The 11,819-nt window shown below is 42.6% G+C and overlaps 1 protein-coding gene across 1 annotated transcript in view; it reads left to right on the top strand.

The window, feature by feature from the left end:
* Positions 1–608: 608 nt before the first annotated feature.
* The window catches only part of hdlbpb (high density lipoprotein binding protein b), a 21,574-nt gene continuing 10,363 nt past the window's right edge, over positions 609–11,819 (top strand). The window contains 16 exon segments of the mRNA XM_020585907.1: positions 609–711; positions 2,138–2,217; positions 3,348–3,449; positions 3,721–3,872; positions 4,472–4,687; positions 6,099–6,305; positions 6,415–6,630; positions 7,668–7,874; positions 8,465–8,572; positions 8,905–9,009; positions 9,407–9,485; positions 9,682–9,821; positions 9,926–10,030; positions 10,134–10,247; positions 10,331–10,417; positions 10,519–10,650. Of these exon segments, the coding sequence (XP_020441563.1) occupies positions 3,374–3,449; positions 3,721–3,872; positions 4,472–4,687; positions 6,099–6,305; positions 6,415–6,630; positions 7,668–7,874; positions 8,465–8,572; positions 8,905–9,009; positions 9,407–9,485; positions 9,682–9,821; positions 9,926–10,030; positions 10,134–10,247; positions 10,331–10,417; positions 10,519–10,650 (1,944 nt within the window). The 5' untranslated portion in view covers positions 609–711; positions 2,138–2,217; positions 3,348–3,373.

The raw sequence follows: 11,819 nt of genomic DNA, 5'->3' as shown, positions 1-11,819 counted from the left end.
AGGCTGGAGGGACTATGTCTTTTGGGCTGGCCTGGGAACGCCTTGGCATTCCCCCGGAGGAGCTGGAGGAAGTGTCTGGAGAGAGGAAAGTCTGGGCATCTTTGCTTAGACTGCTGCCCCCGCGACCCGGTCCCGGATAAGCGAAGGGAAATGGATGGATGGATGGATATTCTTGACTATCGCATAATGTGGACTAAAAAGCTCAAAATGTTTTCTTAACTTGACTCACTTATTTAATTTATTGAGCATGAGTGTTTTTATTTAGATCATAGATACAGTATCTGCTTTGTGAAATCGGGTTTCTAGGGTCTAATCAACCTCAGGAGCCTGATTTGACTCCAGTGGAGCAGAGTAGCTCATTATGAATGAGAAGTAGACCCGGTCAGTTTGATGGACTAGGGCGCTGCGAGGGCTGATAACTTGAGAAATTCTTTCATTTATCGTTTACCAGTCAAGACACCACATACGGGTCTTTTATAGTGGAATGTAACAGTGGAATGAGCAGAGCGAGAGTACCATCATGTGGATCTATTTAACGTGGATGCTCCTGTTGCGCAAAGATACTGCGGCATTTGCTTTATAGACTCGATGAATCGCAGTGCACGGTCGTATCACTTCGCCCACAGAGGAAATGCTCCTAGACCAATCACAACTGTGTTTACACCATCACCTGTCAAACACACACCCTGGGCTATATTTTCTTTCTGAAAGGTAGGGTATCTTTTTATCTTATCTTTAGTTTTTATCTAATTGTGAAGACAGAGTGGATGAAGTCACAGTCTAGGTGTTATAAGCAGAAAACGCCGATAACGAGAAGCAGCCAGGGTTAGCAAGGTTAGCGCCCTCGGAGCTGGTTATCTGTCCGCCTGGCTTGTTTTTTAGCCGATTATCAGAAAGTCCTTGCGCCTAATCATCCCGTTACACATAATGAAGCGTGCTAGCTTAGCGAACCAGGCTAACTAATGTTGCTTTGGTCAACCAACGTTAGGAGAGGTTAGCTCAGATGAGTAGCTAACACGACCAGACATGCAGTGCTTCCTTAAATTGGCAAGAACGGCGTTAGCCGGCTAGAGAGAGATGCGTTTAGCTGGGTCGTTAGCTAATACCGTGAACGGCTGGGTTCATTTCGTCGTCTATATATGTATATATATTTTGTTTTTATGTACTGAATTGATAACATAATTGCATTGATAGCCACAGCCGCTTCAAAGTTAGCATTAAACTGTGTTGCAGTGAAATAAGTGATCTTTGTTTCTTTCTACTTTCTTTCTTTCTTACATTTTAGCGTTAGCAAACTAACAGGTGATGATCCACAATGGGCGACAATAGTTACTTACTGAGCTCTTAATAAATGGTGTAAAGGTAATCCACTACAGTTTAAAAACTTGAATTAAGACATTTTACTTTAGTAAAATCACATAGGTACTGTAGTTTAATTATCAAAAGTTAAACGATTAATTATGTAGGAGAATATTCCCAGTTACATTACACTGTAATTGGATTAATTATAATAGCTGTGTTGATGTTTACGTGTCTTTTGCTTTTGTAAGTGGAGCCAGTTGAGTAGTTCAGTAAAGCTATAGCACAATTTATAAAGTAATTATAGGTCTTATTGTGTAAAGTAATGTAACTATATCCGTCAAATGAATGTACACGGGGATGTAGATGGAGTAAAAAGTATATTTGCCTTTTGAAGTAGTGAATTATAGTTTTGCATTTCCAGATAGAATTGTAAACAGTGTTAACTATTTTAGGCTGCACAGTATGAGTTTGTAATATCTGACCAATGGGCTGCTGTGGGGTTAAATAATTTCCCCCCTGTGAACCTGGTATAAGAGACACCAGGGGCTGAACTTACAAACTAGTGAGAGAAAAACAGAAAGGTGTTGTGTTTTTCGGAACTCATGTTTGTGGTCATGTTCGCTCACAAGTTTCCTCGACTACTGAATTTGTGAAACTATAAAGGAGGGACCACAGGCAGAGAGGGGAGGGGAAGGAGGAGAGTGAAACAGATCCAGACAGTATGAGGTGCAGTGCAGTGTGGGTGTCGACAGTATTAACCCAGCCTCTGTGCAGTAGAGCTCTTTGATTTACACTGTTCACTTTCAGTCTCTCCTTTTTCCTCCTGTGCATCCAGGAGCTGAAACACACACTCATACTGAAGTGCCTACGGTAGCCGCTAACTGGACGGACTCTCTGGCAATTGACCTTTAGCAGGTAACTCTGGCCTCACTTTGTGCAGCACTGCTTGATCTGTTCTTCCACAGCTTTACCTCAGTGTTACCCTATCCATCTATGTTTCTCATGAGACTAGCTTCTTATTCCCTGAGATGCATCTTGTATTTTTATTGCAGTTATATTTTCTTGGCTTTTAGAGGTGGTTAGGTAGTGTTTTTATCAGCAGGAGAAGGCAGTTACAGTATGATTTGAATACACACTGTGAGCACATTTCAGGAGAAACAGCCCTACTGGAACATTTCACAGATTGTAGATAATAACACAAAGTCACTGTTGTGCTCAGCCAAATGCATCAGACAGCAGAACCACAGATGAATTTGCATGCCTATTTGTGAGGAAAAACATCTTGGCTGTCAAAGATATTAAAGCAAAAAATATTATGCAAAAGAGAGTGAATCCTAGAATTGACATCTCAAGCATTATTTTAGAACATGACTTTAAGATAAAGTTATAAAGCAGGAAAACAAGTGAGAGATGTAAGAGACAAAAAATGATTTCCTCCTACAGCCGTTGATTGGAGACACAGGATCTCATAGATGTCTGCGTTTTAGCATTGACATTTAGTATCCATAAAACCACACTACCCTTCCTAAATCACAAGACTGTCCCTGTGTTTACAGAGTTGGTCTCTAATGCATGTCCAGGAAAGACTTGATTGACTCACTGTTACAGTGTAAGTTGACAAGATCCTCGGATCCTTGTGTCACACGGAATGCTTGCAGCAGTTGTTTGAAGTTTAGGCTCTTACTGTGTGATCTGCGATAACCCCGTCCCTGAGGCTTTCTGTGTTTATCTGAGGCTTGTGAGGTGTTAATTGGAGCATCTCAGGTGTACAGCGCAGCACTGGTGTAGTGTAGCAAATGCCACAGAGGCAGCCTCAGTCTTCTGAGGCTTGTGAACAGCAATCCTAGAGATCATACAACAGTACATTTGAGGGAGAGAAAGAGAACAATGTAGGAGAGACTCTTTGTAACAGGCTTTTGTATTTCTCCTGGATTATTCAGTTAGGACTTAATGATATGGGATCTAATGCCAATACAGCAACCAATATCATGCTCAGAGATTATAAAATGTTTTTCACTCAGTTCTCTACCACTTCTTTGTCCTAGTGGAATAGTGGAATAAGTCTTGAACCATGAGCTCAGTGGCAGTGTTGACTCCGGAGAGCTTTGCAGAACATCGCAGTGGCCTCAAGGACCAGGAGATTACAGGTAATGCTTGTCATATACTTATTAGTTTTTTCTTTGGTTAGCAAGGGTTTTTACTGCACAAGCCGCCGGTTAGCCTAAGAGATCAGATAAATGCTTTTAGTGTTTCTCCTACCACACTGTATGTATGTGTTGTGCATTTTCAGTTTATTTGATAAGCATGTGATACTTTATTCTTTAGTAATCATTCTCTATCCATCTGTACATGCATACTGTTTTCTTCCTCCATCCTCACCTTCATCCCTGCCTTTTATTCTTTGTCTCTCCATGCCAGGCTGCGTCCCAGAGGATGAGGCCTACATCCCCACCTATCTGGAGGCCTTCCCGCCACTGCCGGAGAAGGGGGCACCTGGGGAGAAGGCTGGGGAGCCAGCGTCAGCATGGGGCAGCAAGATCAGGCCCATTAAAGCCTCTGTCATCACCCAGGTCAGGCAGCTGCTGAGACAGATGCACATAAACTTCCACTTCCACATACAGTATGCTTCAGAAAGTGTTTAGACCTGTTCAATTTTTGCACACTTTAGTGTAATAAAATCTACACTTGATAATTCATAATGACAAAGTGAAAGGCACCTTTATTTATATAGCACATTTCACACAGAGAGAGAATTCAAAGTGATGTACTGAGACAAGGAAAATCAGTAATGGCTTTAAAAACAATAAGCATTAAAACCAGAATAAAATCAGTTAAAGTGAAGATGAAACTTTGTTATAATGAGACAAAATCTGTAAAAGGAAAATAAAAACAGACAAAATGAAAGGTCTGAAACAGAAATCTAGTAGGTACAGTGCAGAAAGTACAGCTTAGAAACCAGTCAAACAAAGGCACAAGGAAACAGAGTTTTCATTTGAGGCTTGAGCTGGGGCACATGTAAGGTGGTTCCACCTGTGTGCAGCATTGTAGTTAAAACCAGCTTCACCCTGTTTGGTTCTGAGCCGAGCTTCTGTGAAAAGTAACAAATGAAACACATTTTCCAGAAATTTAATTGTCCACCATGTGCCATTCTAACCCGCTCTGTCCCCAGGTGTTCCACGTGCCCCTGGAGGAGCGTCGCTACAAGGACAACAGTCAGTTTGGTGAAGGCGAGGAGGCCAAAGTGTGCTTGGACATCATGCAGCGGACCGGAGCCCACATTGAGCTGTCTCTTGCCAAAGACCAGGGCCTGTCCATCATGGTCACCGGCAAATTGGACTCTGTCATGAAGGCTCGCAAGGAAATCGTAGCTCGCTTGCAGACACAGGTAAATGTACTGATAGTATATTAAATGTGTAAACAGTGCGGTGTTGTTACTTTAACTTAAAGTTGTGATTCGATAAGTTTAGTCTTACAGTTGCAGCTACTCATCAGATAATCACATGACAGAAATTACTTTGGTTTTTGCCTTGCCAGGTTGAAACTTTTTGTACCTTGATAACATTGTCTGACATTATTTTGGTACAAGCATAGTGTGTTGTGCTTCTACTGTGGCACCGCAGCAGGTTTTCTGTATTTTTAAGTGACTAAAATGCAAAAAAAAAAGGTTTCACGGGGGATTTTGTCTTGGTAGTGAATATACAACTAGGCAAGAGAGTATACTTTGAGGAGGAATGACAGAATCATGCTGAATGGGACCAGTCAGGTTTAATGGCGGCAGTCTGTTACTTTTATTGGTACTTTCTTGTTTTTCTATCCACACAACATAATATAACTGCTTCATTTTAAGTGATGGATCAAGCAAAAGATATATAGTGTGAGGACAGTTAGTGTTAGCTGCAGCTTGGAAAATCCTATCTACACAGGCACAGGCTGGTTGAGGACAAACAGTAGAGCCGAATAATGACCGTCAGCTCCCAGGGGTTTCCTTTCTGGGCTTCAGCAGCAAACATTCCGTATCAGTTGGTACACTGAGATCCACCAGTTCCGCTGAGCTGCAGTTATTGATACAGTAGTACAGAGAAACACTGTCCTCTTCACAAGGTTGAATGCTTCTTATGGAAGTAAATCCCTGCTAAAACATTTGAGGGTGCACAAACCACATTTTGAGCACTACTCAGTTTGCAATTCAGCATTTGAGAACATGCAGACACATATTTGTTCACCTTCACATTTTGATTTCGCAAGCTAAATAGCGCTCAGAATTTGTTTTGTGTACTTGCAAACCTTTTGAGGCCGATGCAGCTTCACACAAACCAAGGGGAGAAATCTGAGAGCACAGACTCAGAAATGAGCACATGCATGGCTGGGATTACACTCTCAAATGTGATTCTGTGATTACTAATATGTATCTACACACTCAAATGCTGAGTTGTAAACTCAGTAGTGCTCAAAATGTGGTTTGTGTGTCCTCAAATGTTTTGGTGGGGATTTACTTCCATGCTTCTGTATTTATTACCTACTGAGTGGGTCCAGTGCTTCATATTAAAACTCTCATACTACTCAAATACTGTCCCTGGTAAACTAAACACCAGAAATATGAGAAACTATAAAACTAAAGTTATCATCTCTTATATATAAATGTCGAAACTACAGCTGATACATCAACAATTATGGATTTTTATTAACCTGAACTCCCAAGAGAAATTTATGTAATGAAATTAGTTTAGGCAAGATAATGTGGCCTCATCCATTGTTATACTGTTTGTTTTCTCACTTTCTCCCCAACACTTCCCCAGGCCTCAGCTACAGTCGCCATCCCTAAGGAGCACCATCGTTTTGTCATTGGTAAAAACGGCGAGAAGCTGCAGGAGCTGGAGCTGAAAACCGCCACCAAGATCACTATTCCACGTCCTGACGACCCCAGCGCCAACATCCGCATCACTGGCACCAAGGAGGGCATCGAGAAGGCTCGCCATGAAATACTTCTCATCTCTGCTGAGCAGGTCAGCGTGGGCATCGTCTTCAGTATCTATGACAACCATTATTTACAGATTCTGTTGTTTGATTGACTTGTCTGTTTGTCCCTTCCCTCCTCCTCACACCCACCACCAGGACAAGCGTGCCGTGGAGCGCCTGTCCCTGGAGAAGGCTTTCCACCCCTTCATCGCCGGTGCCCACAATCGTTTGGTGCAGGAACTGAGCCAGGAGACGGGCGCCCGCATCAGCATCCCTCCGCCCAGCTTGCCCAAGGACGAGATTGTCATCACCGGGGAGAAGGAGGCCGTTGCCTTGGCGCTTAACCGCATCCGAGCCATCTACGATGACAAGGTGAGCTTATTGAGACAGATCAGATGTCCCCCTTCTAACTAACTTACCCAGGCCCCTGATTGAGTTTAGCATTGATTTGTACTGTTTATTTGATTAATTTCGAAACAGTTATTGGCTTAGCAACTAAGCTTTAATCTCTTTATGTACAAGTCATCAGATCTTTAATCTTACCACAGTCTATCTGGGTGTGATGGTGGATGGATGGAAGGTACTGGAGGACTAATGCTGCCTCATCTGCATCATCTCAGAAGAACATTTGTCTGAGACCCAGTGTTTCAGGCAGGGTAAAACACTGTTCAAATGGTCTTCTCCGATTAGGGCTAAAGAAAAGTGCACTGAACAACATCTGGATCTTTTTATTCTGTGCTTGGTGTAGAGGTTGTGGTTTACTTTTGGGCTTTGTGATTTCAGATGTCATTATTGTGGTTGTGTGTTCACCACAGAGTCACATTAACCCCTTGTTTATTCTGACACAGATCTTAAGCCTCCTGTAATAAAATGGCTTGGTAGACTTGTTATTTTTCCCCTTGTTTTCAGCGGTGGTGTTGTTTTATCATCTATCACACACACATGTGCATTCTCTAAAGAAGTGCACAAGAAACTAAAAGATGGACAGATGAAACATGGAGAGGAAGTGTGTGTTTGTATGTGTGCACCAGATGAGTGCTGGTGATAGGCAGGCCGGAGATAATGTGGAGACAAAATTGGATTTGACCGGAGAACAACAGGATGAGAATGCTAATGTCATTGAATGCATATTTCAGAGGCAAAAGAAAAACAGCTGTGCCTTCAGTCACTCTGTCCTTTCCTCTTCCCTGCATCTTTGCTCACCCCTTGCCCCCAAATTGGCTTCTGACTCTGTCACTCAGTCTTCATTTTCCATCTGTGCATCCCAACATCTGTCTGCCCTGTGCATCCTGTTTCCTGTCTTTCATTTCATTTCTCAACTTCCTTCTACTGCCCCTCTTCTTACCACAGGTACCTCTTTTTTTTCATGCTGCTCATAACTTCCTATCTTGTCCCTGTCCACTGTCCAGAAGAGGAAGACCACAACCATCTCTGTGGAGGTGAAGAAGTCTCAGCATAAGTACATCATAGGTCCAAAGGGCAACACCCTGCAAGAGATCCTGGAGGCCACGGGGGTGTCTGTGGAGATGCCTCCTCTGGACTCCAGCTCAGAGACCATCATCCTCCGAGGGGAGCCCGACAAGCTGGGACCAGCTCTCACGCAGGTGTACGCCAAGGTGAGAGGAGAGCGAAGGATGAACATGCACGAGACAAATGAACTCTTAACTCTTTGTGGGCATAATAAGTTATTAATTGTCCATGACCAGCGGCACATTGAACATGCAAAATGTGTAAAGTACATGAGGGCATGGAAGGAACCAACCCCCATCCTCCACAAATATATTTCCCATTTAATACAGGATTTACTGTAATCTTTAGATAATTTCTCAGTCTTAGTAATGAAGCCACGTTGTCTTTAAAGGTGCATAAAACCTGTGTTTTCAAAGTATGGTCTGAAAATTAGCCCCACCTGCCACCTAGCTGAAGTTATAAGAAGCATTTGGTTGCAAACCTTTTCTGTCTGCTGTTTGGTACTAAGTAGGTGGTGTACAGTTGGTTTATAAGAGCAACAGTGGTGATAATTCCCTGTGGCTTTCTGACAGTTTCCATGGGTAATATAAAAATATTGACTGCTGCAGCTTTAATTTCAAGCCGCTTCTGTTGTTTATGAATCAGTATGTAACAGCCTGAGTGACTGCTGTTCTGCAGCCTAATGGATTTCTCTGAGTTGTTGTTTATGCAAACCTGACACCTTTTGTTTCTGCAGGCTAAAAGTGTGATGGTGGTGGAGGTGACTGCTCCAGCCTGGCTGCATCGCTTCATCATCGGCAAGAAAGGACAGAACATCGGGCGGATCACACAGCAGCTTCCACGGGTAAGGAGAGAGCGAGAGAGATAATCCAGAGAACAGAGAAAACACAAATCCCACATCCTGCTCCTGCAATATGACAGAGCAAGTAGGTTACAGGGTACACTGCAGTGGCAGTGTGTGGGATTTTGTAACACAGAAAATGATGAAAAGTACATGTAAAGACTTTGTGTAGGATGTGAATAAAAGAGGAAGGACTGAGAAGTGTCAGCAGCATGGTAGAGGATACTTTAAGTGAGACACTTCTAACATGGACTCGGATGTGTTTAATCAGCTGTGACACTGAGACAAGAGAAGAGACTCTTTGAGTGGTTTGTCTTATCTGTGTGTGTGTGTAGGTTCACATAGAGTTTACGGATGGTGAGGAGCGCATCAGTCTGGAGGGGCCGACAGAGGAGGTGGAGCAGGCTCAGGCCCAGATACAGGAGATCATCAAGGACCTGGTCTGGACACACACACACACAATAGTTCCCTAACAGTGATGTGTCTCATGAAAGATTTTTAATTACTTTACTGAAACAGGATGCCAATCTAAAAATGTAATGGCTGCTATAATAATAATCAGAAAAGTCAGGAAAATGGAATGACCAGTCTTTAGAGTTTGTTTGTAGGTAACCTAGATTTCATTTTAAGGAGATTTTTGACATTTGTGGAATTATTGTTAATTGATTTAATGACGTAACATGCCCACCCACAATGACTTGAAGAACTGTTAATGGGATTTGGTCATTTTCTTTCAGTCACTCCTGTTCATTCTTAGCACAAAGACACTTCTGAATGACCCAGAAGAAAAGATGAAGGAGATAAAGTTCAAGTTTCTGTCTTTCCTTCCTTGTCCAGTTGGTGAGGATGGACTACACTGAAGTATTCATAGACCAGCGTTTCCACAGACACCTCATTGGCAAGAACGGGGCCAACAGTAAGTTGGTTTCACTTGTGATGATCCTAACAGAAGTAACAAATTCTGCCGGGGTTACAAGTTCAAACACCAGTGGACGTTTTCAAATAAGTCAACTTACAGTTAAGGATTTTAAAGATTTCAAAGATTTGGGTGACAAACTGTGACCTGCCTTTGAAATCAAAGCCCTTTGCTTTCTTCTTCCCCTTGCCTACAGTCAATCGCATCAAGGAACAGTACAAAGTGTCGGTACGAATCCCCCAAGACTCAGAGCGAAGTGGCCCGGTCCGGATTGAGGGAGACCCTAAAGGAGTCCAGCTGGCACGCAGAGAGCTCATTGAGATGGTTCAGAGAATGGTGAGAATGAGATCAGAGCTGTTTCAGTCATATAATCACCCTGGTCGACATAAACCAAACTAAACATTTCACCACTTACCTTCACACTTTTGTCCTGTGTCCAGGAAAACGAGCGCACCAAAGACCTGATCGTGGAGCAGAAGTTCCATCGGACAATCATTGGCCAGAAGGGAGAAAAGATCAAAGAAGTTCGGGACAAGTTTCCTGAGGTTCTCCCTGACCTTTACCGTGCTCTGTCTCACCTCATCTTCATTAGAAGATCATTTGTTTTGACTCATTTAATTTGAGGGGTATTATCTGATCGACTTCTAGGTTATTATCAATTTCCCTGACCCGTCGCAGAAGAGTGACATTGTCCAGCTGAGAGGGCCAAAGAATGAAGTGGAGAAATGTGCCAAGTTCCTCCATAAAATCATTGCTGACCTGGTATGACCTGTTGTTTTCTGTCTTTGTTTATTTGTCTGTGTCTGTGTACTCTTGGCTTCACAGCAGCTTTCTTTCTGTTGTAGATTGAGAACAGCTTCTCGCTGTCCGTCCCCGTCTACAAACAGTTTCACAAAAACATCATTGGTAAGGGAGGCGCTAACATCAAAAAGGTGAGGCTTCGTTCAGCCATAACGGTCAGCTTTAAAATACTATCAGAACAAATGTTGCATCTTGTTAAAGATATAAACTAATCGGTTACTTATGCCACCAGATCCGCGAGGAGACCAACACTAAGATCGATCTGCCGACAGAGAACAGTAACTCTGAGACGATCGTCATCACAGGCAAGAAGAGCAACTGTGAGGCAGCCAGAGACCGAATCATCACCATCCAGAGAGAACTGGTGAGAGATGTCATGTGTTGTGACAGGTTATAGAGTTAGTCCCAAAGTAGTGAAATGAATTCCAACAGGTAGCGTAGCACCGACAATAACATTATGGGTCGTTAAATGCAAGATTATTTTAAGGTAATTAAGGGGTTAGGTTCTTAAGTCTCTTAAAACAATAGTCTGGTGTCCATATAAGGATTGCAGCAGGTTTTGCTGCCTGTGACCGTTCTTCCTGATCTCTTCCTAATGCACATTGGTGGACGAAAGCTATAGTCATCCTTATATGCAAGCGAGAGCAGACGTCTTTACTGCTCCTCTTGTCTGTTCTATGATTTTTCACATCTTCTACATTTTCAAGTCTTTGAACAAATTCTACAACTATTAAAATGCCTCCAAGAGGAAAAAGAGGTAATAAATCAGAAGCGAACGAGAATGTTGAAGCAGAAGAGGATTATATTTCAGCGGCGCAAGTAACAGAAATCAGCAGAAGCTGATGTACACCGCACTAATGTGCCAACAGCAAGAAAGCTTCCAAGGCTTTGTGAAACTAATTATGAAGACAAACAACAAGAGACTCGACGACATGACCAAAGAAATACAGGAGATAAACACGAGTTTGCAGTTTACCCAGCAAGATGTGGATGCGATTAAAGCAGCCGTGGGGGAGCAGGAAATACATGCCAAAGACACAAGGCAGGACGTCTACAAAACTTGTGAGAGTCTAATAACTATAACGTATAAAATGGAGCAATTGGAAGCACAATCCAAGCAAAAAAACCTGATCTTCGAGGGAATCAAGGAGGCAGCTGGAGAAAGCTGGACGGAAGCGGAATGTAAGGTGAAGGAAATATTAAAGGAGAAACTGCAAATTCATCAATTCATCAACCTCACAGCGTTGGGAAACCTTCTGATCGGGGACCGAGGGCGGTGATGTTAAAGTTGATGAAAGAGAAGGATAAGGCACACATACTGCAACAAGCAAAGAAGCTTAAAGGATCTAATATTTATATAAATGAAGATTACACCGAGCAATTGGAGACACTGAACAACATTATCATGAATCGGATGATGATTTTGACCCTGAAAAAAACTTTTTTAAGGACTCTGAAAATAACTGCAAGTATTACACGGATGAGCAGTTTAACAGCAATGTCAAGACTGAAAACAAATTATCATTAATTTAC

Source organism: Monopterus albus, unplaced genomic scaffold (genome assembly GCF_001952655.1).
Source record: "Monopterus albus unplaced genomic scaffold, M_albus_1.0 scaffold384.1, whole genome shotgun sequence".
NCBI lineage: Eukaryota > Metazoa > Chordata > Actinopteri > Synbranchiformes > Synbranchidae > Monopterus > Monopterus albus.
This window is presented reverse-complemented; position numbering and strand designations above follow the sequence as displayed.